Source organism: Theropithecus gelada, unplaced genomic scaffold (assembly GCF_003255815.1).
Source record: "Theropithecus gelada isolate Dixy unplaced genomic scaffold, Tgel_1.0 HiC_scaffold_15884, whole genome shotgun sequence".
In the NCBI taxonomy this organism is placed as follows: domain Eukaryota; kingdom Metazoa; phylum Chordata; class Mammalia; order Primates; family Cercopithecidae; genus Theropithecus; species Theropithecus gelada.
The window spans coordinates 817799-838683 of NW_020257641.1; the positions used below are offsets into that span (position 1 = coordinate 817799).

At 44.3% G+C, this 20885-nt stretch overlaps 2 protein-coding genes across 2 annotated transcripts in view; one reads left to right on the forward strand and one right to left on the reverse strand.

The window, feature by feature from the left end:
- LOC112617161 (coiled-coil domain-containing protein 93) overlaps positions 1–13910 on the reverse strand; it is a 94136-nt gene extending 80226 nt beyond the window's left edge. The window contains exons 1-4 of the mRNA XM_025373914.1: positions 13702–13910; positions 8277–8390; positions 6794–6888; positions 1407–1518 (exon numbers count right to left, since the gene is read on the reverse strand). Of these exons, the coding sequence (XP_025229699.1) occupies positions 1407–1518; positions 6794–6888; positions 8277–8390; positions 13702–13743 (363 nt within the window). The 5' untranslated portion in view covers positions 13744–13910. The remainder of the gene's footprint in view (positions 1–1406; positions 1519–6793; positions 6889–8276; positions 8391–13701) is intronic.
- A 22-nt stretch (positions 13911–13932) lies between these two features.
- Positions 13933–15410, forward strand: LOC112617163. Its single transcript, XM_025373916.1, has one exon. It carries the CDS (start codon positions 14200–14202, stop codon positions 14755–14757), a length of 558 nt encoding a protein of 185 aa, XP_025229701.1. The 5' UTR covers positions 13933–14199; the 3' UTR covers positions 14758–15410.
- The last annotated feature ends 5475 nt before the right edge of the window (positions 15411–20885 follow it).

Sequence of the window (20885 nt, forward strand, 5' to 3'; positions counted from 1 at the left end):
TTTTCCCAAATGTAAGGAAATTACATTTCTCACTTTCCTCAAATGTAATGGATTAAAATAAATGCTTCAAATAACTCTATTAGGGTCAGATGGGAAGTAGTGTTCACACAGCGGGCAACACACCCGAGTCCCTTTGCGCCACCTCTTTCTAAGATGCCTAGGGGAAACCCATAGAGAAGAACTGCATAGAACGCAGCTGTCCCAAGGAATCTGTGGCAGATGGGTTCCAGGACCCTCTAGATACTAATCCACAGGTGCTCAAGTCCCTGATATAAAATGACACAGTATTTGCATACAAACTAAACACATTCCCCCCCATAGTTTAAATCATCTCTAGTTTATAATACCTAATACAATGTAAATGTTATGTAAATAGTTGTTATACTGTATTTTTAAATTTGTATATTTTTTCCAGCTTGCTAAATTTGTATTACTTTCTATTGTTGTATTGTTATTTTTATTGTTTCCCCCCAACACCCCCAAACATTTTTGATGCATGGTTCGTTGAATTTATAAATGTGGAACTGTGAATATGGAGGGCCAGCTGTTGGGAGCTGTATGGCATGAGCCACTTAATCATAGGGGTTTGGGAAATAGCTGAAGGCAAAGAGAAGTCTCCCCTTTAGGCATTTACCCACACGAACTGAATATCTATAAACTGTAAGACATTCTAGTAGGTACTGGGAACAAAACAATAAACAAGACAGCCACACAGACTTGCTCTCATGCAGCTTAGAGTCTAATGGGAGAAGCAGATAAACAATCACACACACGGATATACATGATTACAAACTGTAGTAAGGAAGATTCTGGTGAAGGAAGGGAATGTGGCCATAGGAGTGCATACCACAAAGGAACATGCTGTGGATTAGGGGATGAGGGAAGGCTTTCTTGAAGAGGTTTGGTGGAGCTGAGATCTGAAGGGTTGAAGCAAGCCATATGAATTAAACAGGTAAGCAGAGAATGGAAGAGCATTCCAGCCCAAGGAACCAGCAATGCAAACGCACTGTGGCAGGCGGAAGCATAATAAACCTGGGGAAATTGGAATGAATATCAGAGAGTGACAGAACAAAAAGAACAAAAAGCAAGGAATGAAATCAAGCTGAATAGGTCAAAAGGGAACAGAGCATACCAGGCTATAGAGTTCTGTCTTTACCAAAAAGGCAATGCAAAGTCAGATGAGAACATTCAAAGATCTTATCAGGTGACAGCATGAAACTAGGGTACATGCGGGACCGGCAATCTTCTGAAGATGACAAGGAACACCACCATGTTCTGCTGTACCAAATCATTACCACACCCATTACATTCAGGATCCAGGACAGACAGACCAATTACAGGAGAAGCCAGGCCCATTACAGGAATTCTGATGTTAAGAGGACAAGAAACCACTCAGAAGCTCTCACCTGAACAACCGGAAATATGTGAATAAAATCCATCCCCTGGATCTGGTGGGGCTCCAACTGGTGTGGGCATTTCATCCTTGGCAGGACCGAGACAATTTTTTCTGATAGAGCTCTGTTCAGAAAAAGCAACAAGCAAAGAGTGAGGCACACTAAGTAGCCTTTATAGCATCTCTAAAGTCTGGGCAGCATCACAGAAGGATCTGGGACTTCTCCATGCCAGGCTAGTCCAGACCATGACAAGCTTCTCCTAGATGACTGCAAAATGAGAAAAATAAGCACAATTTAGTGGTGTGTATGTGTGTGTGTGTGTGTGTGTGTGTGTGTGGCCACAAAACTGCCTTCATCCTTTATTCTATCATGTTTTTCTTCCTACTATTTCGATGCAAAATATTTTACAAAATGATGGTGATGTTAGAGGTAGTAGTTGCTATTTTTTAACATCCTTATGTAGTAAGATAAAAAGTTATTAGTGCCCCGTATTCTTTTTACATTTCATTTTACTGATCTACTCTTTCTAAAAGTTTGAAAATAATATTCTAAATATCATTCAGGCAACAATTACCAGATCTTACACCAGGTACCCAGAATATTAACATGAAACATGGAGCCCCATTTCCAAAAGAGATTTGGAGTTCTCTGGTACAAAAATATTTTTAAAATAAATAGTGGCCTTTAATTTTTTGATACTCTAAAATAAATCCTAGAGTTGAGGGAACTATATATCCTCACTCTTATTTCCATACACAAGAGATATTTTCCGCATCTCAGGAGGGACACTGACCTTTCTCCAACACCTCGCCTCCGTCTTCCTCCTATAGAAGACCACGAGGTGGGACTGAGAAGAGAGGAACCAGGCTTCCTGGGGCCTCAGAGTTTTCTTCTCTGTAGGTCAGGAGGTAAGCATCCTCTCCTGCTAGGGAGGTTTCCCAGCTCAGTCTGAGCTGGGGCAGGACAGTTTATGGCAGCAGTGGCGGAGGGATTTGTATGCAAGTCTGTTTTATTGCAGTTTGAAACCTCCTTCTTGAATCAGTAGGCATTTCATCTCTAGCTATGTGATTCCTGTTTCTTACACTATCTTAATTGGATCAGACTCAAGGGGAGAGAAAAGATACTATTCAGTGGTGTGCCTGACCCCAAAGCCATGGTATGTAGCCTGGGAACACTGAGAAGCAGTCACCAGGCATGGTCTTGTGGCCTTTGGAGAAACAGGAGCTTCTGGATCACCCTACATGAATAGGTTATATTGCCACACAAGACCCTTGAAAAAAATCTTAGCCAGTCACAGCAGCTACTGGGGCCTTATAAACAAATATAGTACTATGCTCTAATAGACAAAGGTCCAGGTAAACAAGGGTCACTTAGAACTTACTAGGTGCTTCAAATCCAACAAGTTTTGGGTCTCCCAAAAGTGTTTCTTGTTCAAAGAAGTCTTGTCCACCTTTATCTTTCTACAGTTCAATAATCCTTCCCAGGAGACAGATACCCTCAAGATGACCATCCGACTCAGGGCTGGGTGAGAGTTATTACTGTCTTATCTGTGATTCACTTAGTAGGTTTCATCCCTCAGTCCTAGTATTAACAGTAACTAGGTGACCTAGGAGCTAAAGTTAAGCAGTCCCCCAGGGAATGATCACTAAGAACACATAAAAAACAGTGTCCGGTATCTGGAAAATAGCTTCACAAGTTGGGACCAAGGTTAAAACTGCTGAGGACAACGGTAACACCCCACTGATCATAAGACCAAATGTCAGGTCCAATTTGTTAACAGAAAAAAATATGGAAGGGGGAAGATTAATCCCTCACTGCACACATTCATAGAAGAGAGGGAGTATCTACCTCCTAGGAGGGAAGCACATAGGAGAATATTTGCTGCCTCTCCCCCCTCACCCTTCCTCCCCAACAGAAGCAGAGGTGAGGAGTGATTTATTCAAAAGTCCTCAGAGGAGCGGGGCGTGGTAGCTCATGCATGTAATCCTAGTGCTTTGGAAGGCCAAGGCAGAAGGTCACTTGAGGCCAGGAGTTTGAGACCAGCCTGGGCAACATAGTGAGACCTTGTCTGCATAAAAAAATTTAAAAATTAGCTAGGCATAATGGTGCATTCCTACAGTCCCAGCTACTCAAAAGGCTGAGGAAGGAAGATCACTTGAGCTTAGGAGTTTGAGGGTGCAGAGAGCTATGATCATGCCACAGCACTCTAGCCTGGGCAACAGAGTGAAACTCTGTCTCTTAAAACAAAAGTCCTGAGAGGATGAAGAAAATTATCATGCAGCTCTCAGCCACTCCTGGTGCCCTTCCCTTCTAGGCAGCCTGTCTTTGGGACACATGCATCTTTTGTGCCATAAGATGTGCTGCCTGCCCTACGGGGGAAGCCTGTGGTTGTCCAGGTCTGCTTGGGACTCGCATGGGATAGCTTGGTAGTGAAGCACTAACAAATCCATTTGGCAACATATCTGAGGCTCTCCCTCTGATAAGCTTTTTTTAAATTTTGATCTCCATCAGATTTTTATAGCTTATTTAATTTCCTTGAAACTTGTAAGAAGAGATGAGTGTTCAACTGGTTCTGCTGCCTAAACTCCAAGCTTAGCAAATGAAAATGAGTATCAGTCCTGGTTTTGCTCAATGCAGGTCCTAATTATCTATACAGGGGCATGTGATCAATACAGCCTTTCCTTAGTTACATTTTGGTTCAGCAGGAGGAGAGCTCCCTCTTGTGGTTTCAGATACATTGGTTTGCATAGAGTTACCAACTGCCTAGAACCACAGTAGCTTAAAAACAAGAGGCTGGGTGTAAATTCAAGCTCCACCACCAACTCTGAAACTTTTGTCAAGTAACTCGGTCCAGGTCCAATACTCCTATCATAAAACTAGGGATAACCCCTACCCAAAGGCGGCAGTGAAGGTAAAATAATAAAATACACATCCAAGTGCTTGGAACACAGATGCCCAATACAATGTCTGTTGTTGAAATGAACTCAGTTATAAATGTAAAATCTCATTTACGGGCCTCTGGCCATAGGACTCTCTGTTAATGGGGCTTCAGAAGAGGATAGAAGTAGAGGATAGAAGCTTATGGAACTCTCAGCAAAGAAGGATGACAGGGAACAAGGCTTCAATTGGGCACATAAAGAAGACAGCTTGAGAGGCAACCATGCCCTCAACAGGCAAGTGTGCTCCTTGGACATATGTCCAGCCCACCCATTAAATTGACTAGATATACTGGAAAACTGCAAACATAGGACGGTTTTAGTCTAAACTGCACCTAACCAGAAACTCTATGGTGGGGGGAGAACTCCAAACAGAACACATTCCAAAACCAAACAGACATGATTTTTAGATGACTCAGTACCCTGTGGCTATAATGTCTTCTACAGATAATAAAGAATGAGCTACCTGATGCACTGCTGAGTCTGGTGGGTCCTTAGTCACGTAAACCCGTCTCCAGCTTTGCCCACAGTTACAGTTCATGGCTCTGCACTTAAGAGACACACATCAAGCACTTACCAGAGAATATAACACATCCTCAATCCCTTATCCAAACCCTTTGAGTCAGATGTGTTTCAGAATTCTGAAATTTTTAGATTTAGCTCCTTAGAATACCTAAGGGGTATATATTATATATTATGTAAGAACCTAGGAAAATCTAGAGTCACACTCTATAATAAAAAAAAATTTATTCAGCAAAACTTATGAATATTCACATAAGTGGATCAATAAAGCTATAAATTCAGTCAATTCAGGTCATGTTTTGCTTCCAAATAAGCTTTGTATCCAAACTCTAAAAGAAGAAAAAACAGTTCTCAGTGTCTTTTAGATTTCAGAAATATCGACAAGGAATTGAGAAGACACAGAAAAATACTGTGTTCCCCTATCTATTAAAAGTATAATGGAATGCTGCCACTGATGGGAGTCTATCATATCCCCTAAGGATATCGAAATGAAAATGGGGCCTAACAACCACTGGAAAACTCAAGGGGAATTTAGGAAGAAAGCACATGTGGAATCAAAGAAATGGCAAAACTAGACAATGCAATGAAAAGAAATACCAGCACATCAAGGGTGCCACAGGCATAGGAAGCAATGAGGTCAAAGATAGAAGCTTCCAAGAAGAGCATCCTCAAGAAGACAATGAATTCATGCTAGTAAACAGCCTGATTGAGAAGCATAGACCAGGCACGGTGGCTCACACCTCTAATCCCAGGAGGCCAAGACGAGAGGATCGCTTGAGCCCAGGAGTTTTAAGACCAGCCTGGACAAGATGGTGAGACCCCATCCCTACAAAAAATTTAAAAATTAGCTGGGCATGGTGGTGTATGCCTGTGGCTCTAGCTACACAGGAGGCTGAGGTAAGAGGATCACTGGAGCCCAGGAAGTTGAGGCTGTAGTGAGTGGTGTTCACAGCACTGCACTCCAGCATGGGTAATAGAGCAAGACCTTGTCTCAAAAAAAAAAAAAAAAAAAAAAAAAGGCTGGCTGATCTGAGCTACAGCTAAAGGCATATGTTTCTTTTGTCAAAAAAAAAAGGCAATTAGAAACTTAAGGGGAAAATACTGTATAAAGTAAATTACAACATTCCTGATGCTCAGTAACTCACAGATACTGCCTCCACTTGGCTGCCAGAAACACAGGGGCAAATCTTTGGCCAATTGTAGGAAAACAAAGCATTTTGTGATGTATCACTGTGGTAGTCTTATCCCCAACTCTGCCTTTTGTCCCTATTTTTTCCCCCTGTTGCTTCATTTTCCCACCATTATTGCTTCATATGTTATTTATAAGACATCTTTGTTCTTTTTGGAAGTGTTTTCTCTTGGAAGAGGGTAATACTTCAGAGAAATGAATAAACAGACTGTCACAGAATCATACATATCTGGGGTCAGGAATCTCTCCTGACGGGTAAGAGAACTGAGGCCCACAGAAGGAGTGGCTGTCCGAAGGTCACACAGAGGCCCACTGGAGGGCTGGGAGAAGAACCAGGTATCCCAAATGGTCTAATGAAATGGCCAAGCCTCTGGTGAGCTGGTGCACTACAAAAGACAGGGCAGGGTATGCTCAGGTGAGATCTCTAGCAAGGAGCCCATGCTGCTTTCTCTCGAAGATACTCTGCCTTACAGAGGCAATGGGGAAGGAAAGCATCTCCTTTCCTCTTCCTAATCAACTTCCACCCATATTAGCTGCCTTTGGAAAGATAAACTAAGTAGTCACTACAAACTTTGATCTAGCTGTGTGACCTCGGCTTCTTTCAGTCTCAGTTTCATTTGTAAAGCAGGGATAATACCTATTGTAATAAAAGTTAAACTATGTAAAGTGTCCAACCAACTTCTGGCACACAGTGGACACTCAAAAGTTAGTTCCCTTCTCCCCACCTTTAGGTTTTCCATAGAAAAACTTACATTTTTTGACCTATCGTAGAGTTTTCTTGAAAGAGCAAATCAACATCTACATCAAAGTTGCAAGTGGTGATACACCAAGTCATTCCTCCTACTACCTGCAAGACATAAAGAAAATCTTTGTTTTCTCTTTCTCGTTTGGGGAGAATGGAAGAAGTGAAAGGTAGGTGAAATATAAATAGCTCTAACAGACTCAGTAAACATACAAAATTATGTATCTTGAGAGAGAGAGAATGTGTCCTCCTTACCCCATCAACTATAATTAATCTAAAATGGCACTGTTACGGAAAACTTTCTGCAGTGACAGAAATATTCCGTTATCTGCAAGGACCAGTACAGTAGCTACTAGCCACATGTGGCTGCTGAGCAGTTGAAATGTGGCTGGCATGACTGAGGAGCTGACTTTTATTATTAAATGAACATACTGTACATAGATCCTCTTTATAGTTAAAAGGACAGACATTCATTCTGTGTTTTATAGACCAGACACATGGGCAGCAAGGCTGACATTTTGTTTCCATACATCTTACTTCTACTTTCCCTTAGGAATTCTCTGAGATGCAAATGAGAGTAAGACTAAAAACCCATTGTGAAACAAAATCCTTTTCAGACACAGTCTGATATTAGAAAAAAACAACAGTAAATCTTACCCCTGGCTGTTTTAGACACTTATGAGTTGCCCAATAAAAACGCAGATTCCAGGACCCAAGCCCAGACCTAGCTAACCAGAATTTCCATGAGTGAATCATGGGTTCTGTATTATAAAATAACCCAGAGTGATTCTGCTATGCACAGCCGGGACTGTGACCCCATGGAGCACTCAGCACTGTCTTCCACAGCCTGCCCTGTCTGATTTGAATGCGTCCTTTCTGTGCACAGTCCACTGTGGCACTTTTCTGCATCATGCCATTTATTGTGTGCATGTTGGTTTACTTGTCTCTCATCCCTACTCTACAGAAATTGGGCTCTTCGAGAACTGTGCCTTTGTTTTTTCTTTGTGTCCTCAACACCTATTACTATGATTTGTGCATCATCATTCAAGGTTCTGCTGAATTAAAAGGTTTCTTCACACAGTGATCTCTCTCTCGTCCTAAATCAGAGCATTTACCATCCACAGAATATCTGGCAACTGTCTGTGAGCACACTGACTTGGGATAGCTCATTATTAACTCTGATTATTTTATTTTCCGTAAGTTTGATAATCCCCACACGAACTTTAAATTCCTTGAAAGAAGGAACTATTAATTTTGCTTCTCTGCATTTCCTAAAGCTTTGTGCACAGAAAAGGAACTGACGTATTCACTGATGCATCATTTCTGTCTTTGAAAAGAAGTTTGAACACTTCCATAATGAATCTGAATTAGGAAGAAATGGAAACACAGACATGGAGGAAGTTAAAACATCATCTCTTCCTCCTTTCTTTGCCATGATTAACCATGTCATTCTGACAAAAGATAGTCTAATGGTTAGAAAGATTTTCCCTTACCTTGTCAAAGGGTGACAAGCCTTTAATTCTTGCCCTGAAATACCCAGCTGCAACCAAGAGCTCCAGAATTTCAGTCAACTTGACATTTTGTTCTTCATCTTCTCTTGTTTCCACCTAAAACAAAAGGTAAAAATGTGGCTGGTAAAAGCTATCCTGAATAAAGGAACACTAGGTATATCCCCTGATGCCACAATCTCATTGCCAAGGAGCAGATTACATTGGCTAAATCACCGCAACAGATTCTCTGAAAATTTCGCAAGTGTCACACAGAAGCATGTGGACAGTGTTGCCGGAGTCACAAATGGGCCCCAGTCCTCAACGGGCTGTTAATCTTCATAGCTGAGGGAGACACATGCCCAGGTAGTATATACCACTCATCACATGCTGAAGGAATCCAGGGAAAAGGAAGGTTAGAGCACAATACTTCCTTTTTCTCTAACCCATGGTTTACTTTGACAGTCTTCTCAAATAGATTATGACTCCTCACACACAGGAACAAGGTTTTATGATGTTTTCTAAAAAAAACTTTACACTTAGGACTCAGGGCCGGCGTGGTGGCTCACACCTGTAATCCCAGTATTTTGGGAGGCTGAGGCGGATGGATCACTTGAGGTCAGGAGTTCGAGACCAGCCTGGCCAACATGGTAAAACGCCATCTCTACTGAAAATACAAAACTTAGCCAGGTTTGGTGGCCCATGCCTGCAGTCTCAGCTACTCAGGAGGCTGAGGCACAAGAATCGCTTGAACCCAAGAGTCAGAGGTTACAGTGAGCCAAGATTGCACCACTGCACTCCAGCCTGGGCGACAAAGCAAGACCCTATCTCAAAAACTTTATACTTAGCCGGGCATGGTGGCTAATGCTTCTAATCCCACCAATTTAGGAGGCCAAGGGGGGGCCAATCACTTGAGGTCAGGAGTTTGAGACCAGCCTGGCCAGCATGGCAAAACCCCACCTCTACTAAAAATACAAAAAATTAGCTGAGCATGGTGGTGCACACCTGTAACCCCAGCTACTCAGGAGGCTGAGGCACGAGAATCACTTGAACCCAGGAGGTGTGGGTTGCAGTAAGGCAAGATTGTGCCATTGTACTCCAGCCTTGGCAACAGAGCAAGACTCTGTCTCCAAAAAACAAACAAACAAACAAAAAAAAACATTATACTCATCCGGAAGTTACTGACAAGAGGCATAGAAACGAAGAAGGGAATTCAAACATGTATCCCTCTCTGTACTTCCCTTTTTGAACTCAAAAACAAATATATGAAAGGCTTCCAACCGAGATATATTAAAGGGTGATTATTGTCACATAATAGGATTGCCTTAAAAATAATAAATTCATCTAATATATGTATATCAGTATTTTGTTTTTGTTTTTTGTTTTGGTTTTTTGTTTTTCGAGACAGAGTCTCGCTCTTTCGCCCTGGTTGGAGTGCAGTGGCATGATCTCGGCTCACTGCACTCAAAACCTCAGCCTCCTGGGTTCAAGTGATTCTCCTGCCTCAGCCTCCTGAGTAGCTGGAGCTACAGGCATGTGCCATCACACCCGGCTTTTTTTTTTTCTTTTTTTTGTATTTTTAGTAGAGATGAGGTTTCACCATGTTAGCCAGGATGGTCTCGATCTTCTGACCTCATGATCAGCCTGACTCGGCCTCCCAAAGTGCTGGGATTATAGGCATGAGCCATCGCGCCTGGCCCTATATCAGTATTTTGATTGAAAATTTTTAATTTATATCCTCCTTTTACCCCAGATCTTTATCTAATACTGAAATCCATCTAAATATTCTAATACTCCTTCATCTATTTATTATCATGAACTACCTTTCCTCTCTTCTATTGCTGCAGAAAATAAAAAACCATCTCTCTATATAAAACACCAATAAGATACCCTGGTTCACATGCTCATACTCATCTCTGAGTCCTCCCTTACCCAACAACGCCTGTTAAGTCTTCCTTTACCAAGCATCTCACATTTATCTTCCCTTCCCTTTTATTCATACTTCATTCCAGGACTCCTGCAAATGCTTCTTCATCTTTCTTCCTTTGTTTTGTTCACCCCTTCCTCAATCACAGCTTTCATGTTATCCCTCTTTAGCTCACCCTCCCAGCCCTTATCAACAATGCACCACACACACTGCCTGTAAGATAAACTCCAGATGTCTGGTTTCACATTCAGATCTTTGGCCACCAAGCTATCTTTTCAGGTTCATCCTTTACCCCGAAAACAATCAAGACATGGCCATGGCTATGATATTCTCTAATCATTGAGAAATCACTTTCAAATTCCAGCTCCCATTCAACGCCATCCCTCACAAGTCTGTCCTGAAATGGCCACTCCCTTCTGCATTTCTACTTTACTTATAGTCTATGCTGTACATATAACTAAGTATCAACATCTTCTAAGTGAGATATCTAGTGTTATGTACATGCTTGTCTTTCCAACTGGACTATTGATGGGTTAAGGACAGGAGTATATATTATATACTTGGGTTTACTACTCTGTATCAAAACAGCATTAAGTTCAAAGGACACACTTATTAAATAAAGAATGATCTACTAATGCTTACAAAAAGTAAATGAACCTAAACTAGTCATGCATTAATAAAATGTTTCGATGGTCACATCCCTGACAATGGAACCAAGTTTATTTTAATGTATACACTGCCAGGAAAGGGAGTATACATATTAAAATACAGTTAATACAGAATTATTAAAGTGACTGATAATCCCCTGCAATAGAGTAGGAGTGGTGTGGGGGAGGTGACATCACTGAGCTACATCCGTCTCTGAAATGACCCTGGTCCAGTCCACTAAGGATCCTGAAGATCAGCATTCACTAGTTCCTAGTGGACATAAACATTTTAAGTAATATAAATTATTCACACCTTCTCTCCCTTCTGCAAAAAATCTGGGATGGTTGAGAAATATCTACAAGTGAAAACACTCTAAGAGAAGAGAAGCTAAATAGTAGTTGTAGTTCAAGAAGACAGAGCAGAAAAAGAAAATGAGATAATATAAGTACTTTCTTAAAATTTCTGGGGTGTAAAATAGGAACACTTCATTTGTTCAATCATTTATTGTGAAAACACAAGAAGACGACAAAAAAATAACAAACAAAAAAATAGGATCATCACTGCCTCAACACCTATCTAATGGGCACCCACTGGCCACCCCACTACAGATGCAGGGCCCATGCTTCCATCCACTCACCCCTAGAATGGAGAAGTTTACTTTTGCAATACAATTTGTGAAGTAATTGTGGCACAAGACACTAAATGGGAATGTATGACTCCAAATTCACTTAGCAGATTAACACTGAAATGAAATGGAAAAGAGCCATTGCCTGATCCGCAGGGAATGAAAGACCCTCTCTTGAAGCAATAAAAATCCACCAGGCTGGTTAATACATCCAGTTGTTAAAACTAAATTTCTCACAAAGATGAACAACAATGAGCTCTTACACCAAGCCCAATAAATTTTCAATTTCCGTCCCCTATAGTTGTTGTAAGCTGGAAGGCAGGGCCCAGTCTAGCTATCTTTGTAAAGGGTTAAAAAGAATGAATTTGAGCCGGGCAGTGGCTCACATCTGTAATCCCAGCTACTGGGGAGGCTGAGGCACAAGAATTGCTTGAACCTGGGAGACAGAGGTTGCAATGAACCGAGCTCACGCCATCGCACTCCAGCCTCAGTGACAGAGTGAGGCTCTGTCTCAAAAAAAATAAAAAAAGAACGAAGTTAATGAATTAACTGGTCTAGTGACAGCCTAATAACACAGACTATCCATATTTATATTTACTAGCTTCTGAACTGTACGATAATAATTTGATTATATTCACCCTGACCTCTTAATTGCCCGGAACTGTGTCAGGGTCTTGGAAAACAATGAGGAATCAGACCTGGCCTCCTAGCAGTCAGTGAAAGTTTAAACGAAGGACATACAGCGGCAGGTTGCTTTTTATTTATTTATTCATTTTTCCCTAGAAAGACCTCCACTGATAGTACTGCGGAACATTGGGCTGAAGGGATTTAAAGTAGAACGTGGGAGACCACATAGGAGTCAACAACAAAAGGCCAGGAGCCTACGATAAAGAAGTGGCAAAAAAGAAAACTGCAAATGTCGCAGTACAAATCCTATTGTTCACTATCCTGGGTCCCATCAAAGCAACGTGCATGTAAGTTTTCACCTAATACAGGGGTTCTGACAACATCATGCTTGTTAGGTTTTCTTAAGACCACAAAATGGACTTGCATTCTGGGAGCACACACTGACAGACAAATCTGTCCTTTCATCACTATATTCCCAGCTTCTGGACACAGAACACAGTGATCCCTCAATTAGTGGATACTTGTCATAAGAAAGAACTGAGGATTTGGGAGGAGTACAGAGGAGAAAGATTGGTCACAGGCAGGTAAGCGTGAAGGGACCAGACTCACCAGGTCAAGCAAACAGTCACTCTGCCCAATGCCTGCTCCAGAACCTTAGGAAAAAGGCAGAGGTGCGGCGTGGATTCCATTTCTCTCCAGAATCCAGTAAACTAGACTAGCCTTTGAGTAAAATCAACTGAAAGGGACGACAGATGCAAACTACCTATGAGATGCTAAGTGATATTTGTAGCCAAAAGAAAATGAATACACTTTCCCTGTATTCCCAGCAAACGTGGAAATCCGCAAACCACTCCTGACTCTCTCCCTAGCAGTAAGTGAGTACTCAACAAACACCTCTGGAAAAGAACCCCGCCCTCTTCGGGAGAAGCTGCAATGTTTCCGCCCAGAGCTCGGTCCCCCCCAACACAGCACCCCAGGCATGCGTTCCACCCCGAACGCCCAGGCGCGCTGACCCAGCGGGACACCTCCCTGGTGCGCGCAAGTCTCCCAAACTTCCTCCCGCCGCCCCGGTCCGGGTCAATTCAAGGAGGGTAGCATTCCCTCCCGACAGCAAGGCGGGTGGGGCTGGCCGCCGGGACCCTGCGGGGTGGCGGTAGGCGTCCCAAGGTCACCGCCCTTCGCACCACCAGAGCCCGGACCGCCTCGGAGAGCGGTCTCGTGACTCCAGCGCCCAGCAGCCTGGGCTAGCCCTGCAGTTTGTGGTTGGGGAGCCTGTCCCGGACAGGCGGAAAGGTGGGAGCCCAGGGCCCCCCAGCGCGTGGGGCTGCGTCAGGGCAGGTGTCGGGCTGGGAAGGCCACCTCCGCCCCAAGAGACCCGGGAGCGGCTTAAGTTTGTCCCTACCCGCCCGCTGCTCCCTGCCCATGCAGGGGCACCCGCTCCCCGCCTCCAAGAAGAGGGTCGGCGCTTCCCCGAGGTGGATACACCTGAGGAAGGGGGCGGGGCGCCCCTATCGTACCCAGGGCCCGCTCAGTCAGCCGCCCCGCGGCTTGGCCCTCTCTTAGCAGGAACCCCGACGTGTCAGGGAAGGAGGAGGCGTTCTTACCTCCGGGAGACCCTGGCCCTCTGGCCCCTTGGGCAACCCCATGATCCGACCGGGCTGTCGTAAGGCGAGAGCGAAGCCCGCCAAGCGTCCGGAGGAAGCTGTCTCTGTCGCGGAGCTGCTACCGGGGTAAGTGCAAAGCGGAAACTTCCTCCGCCACCGCCGCCGCAGCTGCTGCTGCCGCCGCTGGCCGGGAGCGCCGCAGCCGGGCAGAGCATGCGCGTTGGGGCCTGAGCGCGGCGCCACTGCGCCTGCGCCACAACAGCCCGGGGAGCAGTGGGCTGGGCTGCGGGTTCTGGGGGGGTGCTGGATCTTCGCGCCGATTCTCTGAAGTTTTCTCCCAGGCGCTGCTTGAGAGGTGCTCCTCCTGCATCTTGAGGACATTTTGCATTTCGGCTCCCTTCCCATCTCGCTGGCATCGGATACCCCAAGTGGGTCCTGTCTCCTCCGTGAATCAGACTTCGGAAACTCCCTCGCTTCAGGGTCAGAGTCCAAGTACACATGAGCTTGAGGATTCTGAATGCATGCCCAGCTCTAGCCCTTAGAAACGCACGCTTGGACAGATTTCTCCATATACAGCCCAGGAACGGACCCCTTGAGAAGGAATTCTTCATGCCGGCTGCCCTCTCCAGCGTCCTGGCCAGTGGCATCGCGATCCCAGGAAACCTCGCTTTAGATATTGCCCACCACCCCGCCCCATTCACGGTTTCTGGGTCTTCCTGGAGGAATGACAAATCAGAGACTGCGGACTCCTGTGTTCACGTCATTTTAGCCGCCGCGTCCCTTATTTGGTGTACCCCTTGTCGGTCCCGGAGGATGGCAACTAGACAAGAGGTCGCAGGCCCCCACACCCGCTCCAAAACGGCTCTTGGCTTTTTGTTTCTTTTAAGCGATGAGGAAAGAGATGACTTCCGTGAAAACTTTTGCTGTAGAAGAGATCCTTCCCTCTGTATATGTGTGTGGGATGGGAAGTGTCAGACACTTAGCTCCTTGAGATCAAAAAGGTTTTGTGTTTGCTTTCCTCCCTTCTTTGCATCCCTAGCATCTTTAAAAGAGTAGGCAGGCGCGGTGACACATGCGTGTAATCCCAGCACTTTGGCGGTCGAGGCAGGAGGATCACTTGAACCCAGGAGTTGGAGACCAACCTGGGCAACATAGTGAGACCTCCATCTCTACAAAAAAATATGAAAATTAGCCGGGTGCCAGTGGTCCCAGCTAGCCGGTAGGCTGAGGTGGGAGAATTGCTTGAGCCGGGAAGGTTGAGGTTGCAACGAGCTATGATAACACCACTGCACTCCAGCCTGGGTGACAGAGCAAGACCCTGTCTAAAAATTATATATATGTATGTGTGTATATGTATATATGTGTATATGTATATATATGTGTGTATATATATATGCAGTGATGTTTTCTATTTTTTTTTTATTTTATTTTTGCACCTTTTGTACTCCTCCTGGAGTTTATCCTGATAGACAGTGGTTTGTCTGGAGCCAGAGCTCACAAGTAGTTGGAAGTGCCCTGAGGACGCCATTTTGTTCTTAAATATAACTAGCAAATATTACTCAAAACTGTGCACCATCCCCAACCCCTGGTCCCCAATAATTTGAATAATGTAAATATGCATGTTAAGGTATTGAGATGGGAACCCTCCTGTGTGGTATATATCTTGCTCTTATGCTTTGTAAAGCCAATAAACCTCAATTCTACTCTCATAACTTCCCAAATGTGTTGTTTTTGTAGTTTTAAAACTGTCCTTCACTGAAATGGTATAGGTTGATGGGGCATGGAGAATGACAATCATTTGTGGCCACTGTTGAGTGACCAGACAGGTACTGATGCCTAGAAATAGGTAGTAAGATCTTATATAGCAGGCAAGCCTAAACAACTGTATATAATAGCAGCCTGGAGACTAGGGCCTGGAGAATAACAGGACTCAGGCCACACCCTGAGTTTCCTGTTATAATACTTCTGCAATGTTTTAAATAAGGACGAGTAGCTAATTTCCTCAGTAAAAAACTGTCCTTCCCGAGCGTGGTGGCTCATGCCTGTAATCCCAGCACTTTGAAAGGCCGAGGCGGGCGGATCACCTGAGGTTGGGAGTTCAAGACCAGCCTGACCAACATGGAGAAATGCTGTCTCTACTAAAAATACAAAATTAGCTGGGCGTGGTGGTACATGCCTGTAATCCCAGCTACTCGGAAGGCTGAGGCAAGAGAATCACTTGAACCTGGGGGGCGGAGGTTGCGGTGAGCTGAGATTGTGCCACTGCACTCCAGCCTGGGCAACAAGAGCGAAACTCCGTCTCAAAAAAAAGAAAGAAAAGAAACTGTCCTATGTTGTTACAATAGGTATAGGGTGACAGTAACAGAGTTGAGGGGCATGGGGCATGCTTACAAAAAAAAAAAAAAAAAAAAAGATCTCAGCAAAACAGCCATGATATCAGTCAAGAAAGTTTGAACAGGGCTAGGTGGCACCTGCTTGTAGCCCCAGCAACTTGGGAGGCTGACGCAGGAAAATCGCTTGAGTTCCAGAGTTCTGGGCTTTAGTAAGCTATGCCAGTCAGATATCTGCACTAAGTCTGGCATCAATACAGTGACCTCCAGGGAGCAAGGTTGCCTAAGGAGTGGTGAACTGGCCCAGGTCAGAAACAGAGCAGGTTAAAACTTCTGTGCTGATCAGTAGTGGGATCATGACCATGAATAGCCACTGCACTTCAGCCTGGGCAATACAGAAAGACACTGTCTCTTAAGCAAAAAGAAAAAGAAAGTTTGAGTAGCCCATATTTGAGGGCAGAAACCCTTCACAGTCTTGAAGACCCTTAACAGCCAATGCAGAGAAGGAGGCTTGTGAGGAATCTCTCAGATAAATCCATCTCTCTCCCTTTCCCTTCACTCCAGGTAGCCTCACAGATTGTGTCTCCCTAGTGTGATATCTGAGGACTAGAAATCAGTTATTCTGTCTCTCTTCTGTACACCGAGTACAGAGTCGTGTGATGTTCTTCTAATTGCAAGATCCTTTGGAGCCTCACAAATACTTTCCAGTTCCTGGGTAAAGAGATATCATAGTGATATAGTTTGGATATTTGCCCCACCTAGATCTCATGTCAAAATGTAATCCCCAGTGTTGGAGGTGGGGCCTGGTGGCAGGTGACTGGATCATTGGGGTGGATTTCTCATGAACGGTTTAGCACCAACCCCTTGGTGCTGTCTTCGTGATACTGAGTCACTCATCATGAGATCTGGCTGTTTACAAGTGTGGCACCTTACCCCCTCTCTCTAGCTCCTGCTTTCACCATGTGATGTGCCTGCTCTCCTTTCACCTTCCTAAAGCCCGTTTAAGCTTCCTAAAGCCTCCCCAGAGGCCAAGCAGATGCTGGTGCCATGCTTTCTGTAAAGTCTGTAGAACTGCGAGTTAATTAAACCTCTTCTTTATAAATTACCCAGTCTCAGGTATTTCTTTATAGCAATGTGAGAATGGCCTAATACACATAGTAAAGAGCTTCCTGTTAGGCTTAGCTTTGTTCTGGAGGAAGTCTTCTATAAAACCTCAATTATTCTGTCTCCAGGCTTCTCTCATTCCTTCTACATGTAGTGCAACAATGGGTGTTCAGTAAAGTGGGTCACACAGCACAATAGAGGGAGTGCTGGAACCAGAGCCCCAAATTTCTCATTCCCCATGTTCTTTTGCTTATCCATCCATCCATCCATCCATCCATCCATCCATCCATCCATCCATCCATCCATCCATCCATCCATCCAACAAATATTGCTGAGTTTCTTCTACATCAGTAGCTCTCAAACTTGGCTGCACATTGGAATCACCTGGATTCCACCCTTAGCAATTCTGATTTAATTGGGCTAGGGAGAGGCATGAATATTGAATTTTTTTGCCTTGGAACATATTGTTTTATATACAACACAGTAGTGAATAGTGACTTCATTATGGGTTTGTTTCTTTACAGATCACAGTGGTATACAAAATTCGAAATCCATAAACAAAGAGCTCTTAGGTTAAATGAGTTCTTCCTAAAAATTCTTAATGGCATGCTGGTCTATTCTCAGGCAGTACAATTGTATAATGCACCATCCTATATTTAACATTTCACATTTCTACAGTAAAATAATGGAGGCACAGGCAGTGCAAGCAGATTTAAACCCCTTCTACTTCTGGACTGAAGGTTAGAAAAACACAGCGTGTGCACACACACACTTGGATGAGTTCTTCCAATACATTTTTCCCCCCAAAATGAGAGTTTTATCAAAGATTTTCAATAACTTTCATAGTTTGTACAACCATACTCTATTAGCTACATTAAAAAGGATTCAACAAGGGCCCAACTACACAGCAGTAAATAAACATGCTTGAGAATATCTGCTACATTCTCTATCTCCTGGAGAAAAATAATCTTTCCATTTTTTGGTAAAGTTAATAACTAAACAATTCTTTCCTGTGGTGGGGGGTGGGTAATGGGACTGTCAAACCTTCACAGGTGATTCCAATGAGCGGTCAATTTGAGGAGAGTTTCTCTATGCCAGAAACTGTTCCTGGTGCTGGAGATACTGCAGTCAACACACCAAACAAGATAATTACAGACAGAAATTAAACATGTAATTAATAAGAGAACATCAGGTAGAAATAGGTGCTATTAAAGGGGGGAAAACCAGTGTAGTTTGGGTGTGGTGGCCCACACCTGTAATCCCAGCAATTTGGGAGGCTGAGGCAGGCAGATTGCTCGAACCCAGGAAGTTCGAGACCAGCCTGGGAAACATGGCAAAAACCTGTCTCTACAATTAAAACAAACAAACAAACAACGACAACAACAACAACCACAACAAACAGTGTCATGCAGTAAAGAATAGCTAGAGTCAGAGTCACTTTTAGATGAAGGGGCCAGGATTAGGCTTTGCAGTGCCATTTGAGAAGAGACCTAAATCCCAGAAGAGTGCCATAGGATGACCTCAGGGGAAAGCATTGCTGGCAGAAGGAGCGTCTGAGGTATTCTGGACAGTTTCCCATTGCCCTTTCAGTCCTGCCGTCAGTCCTCTCCTTGCTCATTTCAGCACAAGGCTGACCAGTAAGGATTTCAGCAGCAGGGCCTGGGGTGTGAGGATCTGGGATGTGGGTCTTGGGATGAAGGGATGTCTGGGAAGTGAGTCCTGGGGTTTGGGGGAACTGAGGTATAGGGTCTAGGAAGTAAAATTTCAATAGTAATATTAAGAACTTAAAAAATACCCTTTGATACGATACTTCTACTTTTAGGGCTTATATAAGATCTTCATCACAATGTTACTGATAAGAAAAAAAAACTTATAAACTTAGTAAATAGCCCATAATAAGGGATTGGTTAAGTACATTATAGTCTGTCCATTTGATGCAGTGAAAATGTGTGCTTCAGCAGGCCATGAACAAAAACAGTGAGAGATGAGGCTATATAAATGTTAACAATGTCTGCCTGCCAAAAAATTATTACAACATTTAAAAGGCAAACTGGAAAAATATTTGTTATCTATGACAAGAATTCTTCCAAATGAGGAAGAAAAATTTAATAGAAAAATGAGCAGGGGGCGGAGCAAGATGGCCGAATAGGAACAGCTCCAGTCTCCAACTCCCAGCGCCAGCGACACAGAAGACCGGTGATTTCTGCATTTTCAACTGAGGTACTGGGTTCATCTCACTGGGGAGTGCCGGACGATCCGTGCTGGTCAGCTGCTGCAGCCCGACCAGCGAGAGCTGAAGCAGGGCGAGGCATCGCCTCACCTGGGAAGCGCAAGGGGGAAGGGAATCCCTTTTCCTAGCCAGGGGAACTGAGACACACAACACCTGGAAAATCGGGTAACTCCCACCCCAATATTGCGCTTTAAGCAAACAGGCACACCAGGAGATCATATCCCACACCTGGCTGGGAGGGTCCCACGCCCACGGAGCCTCCCTCATTGCTAGCACAGCAGTCTGTGATCTACCGGCAAGGCAGCAGCGAGGCTGGGGGAGGGGCCCCCGCCATTGCTGAGGCTTAAGTAGGTAAACAAAGCTGCTGAGAAGCTCCAACTGGGTGGAGCTCACAGCAGTTCAAGGAAACCTGCCTGTCTCTGTAGACTCCACCTCTGGGGACAGGGCACAGCTACACAACAACAACAACAACAACAAAAAAGCAGCAGAAACCTCTGCAGACGCAAACGACTCTGTCTGACAGCTTTGAAGAGAGCAGTGGATCTCCCAACACGGAGGTTGAGATCTGAGAAGGGACAGACTGCCTGCTCAAGTGGGTCCCTGACCCCTGAGTAGCCTAACTGGGAGACATCCCCCACTAGGGGCAGTCTGACACCCCACACCTCACAGGGTGGAGTATACCCCTGAGAGGAAGCTTCCAAAGCAAGAATCAGACAGGTACACTCGCTGTTCAGAAATATTCTATCTTCTGCAGCCTCTGCTGCTGATACCCAGGCAAATAGGGTCTGGAGTGGACCTCAAGCAATCTCCAACAGACCTACAGCTGAGGGTCCTGACTGTTAGAAGGAAAACTATCAAACAGGAAGGACACCTACACCAAAACCCCATCAGTACATCACCATCATCAAAGACCAGAGGCAGATAAAACCACAAAGATGGGGAAAAAGCAGGGCAGAAAAGCTGGAAATTCAAAAAATAAGAGCACATCTCCCCCGGCAAAGGAGCGCAGCTCATCGCCAGCAACAGATCAAAGCTGGACGGAGAATGACTTTGACGAGATGAGAGAAGAAGGCTTCAGTCCATCAAATTTCTCAGAGCTAAAGGAGGAACTACGTACCCAGCGCAAAGAAACTAAAAATCTTGAAAAAAAAGTGGAAGAATTGACGGCTAGAGTAATTAATGCAGAGAAGGTCATAAACGAAATGAAAGAGATGAAAACCATGACACGAGAAATACGTGACAAATGCACAAGCTTCAGTAACCGCCTCGATCAACTGGAAGAAAGAGTATCAGCGATTGAGGATCAAATGAATGAAATGAAGCGAGAAGAGAAACCAAAAGAAAAAAGAAGAAAAAGAAATGAACAAAGCCTGCAAGAAGTATGGGATTATGTAAAAAGACCAAATCTACGTCTGATTGGGGTGCCTGAAAGTGAGGGGGAAAATGGAACCAAGTTGGAAAACACTCTTCAGGATATCATCCAGGAGAACTTCCCCAACCTAGTAGGGCAGGCCAACATT

Coding starts and splice junctions, on each gene's coding strand:
- LOC112617163 (XM_025373916.1), top strand. CDS start 14,200: ATGAGCTTGAGGATTCTGAATGCATGCCCAGCTCTAGCCCTTAGAAAC.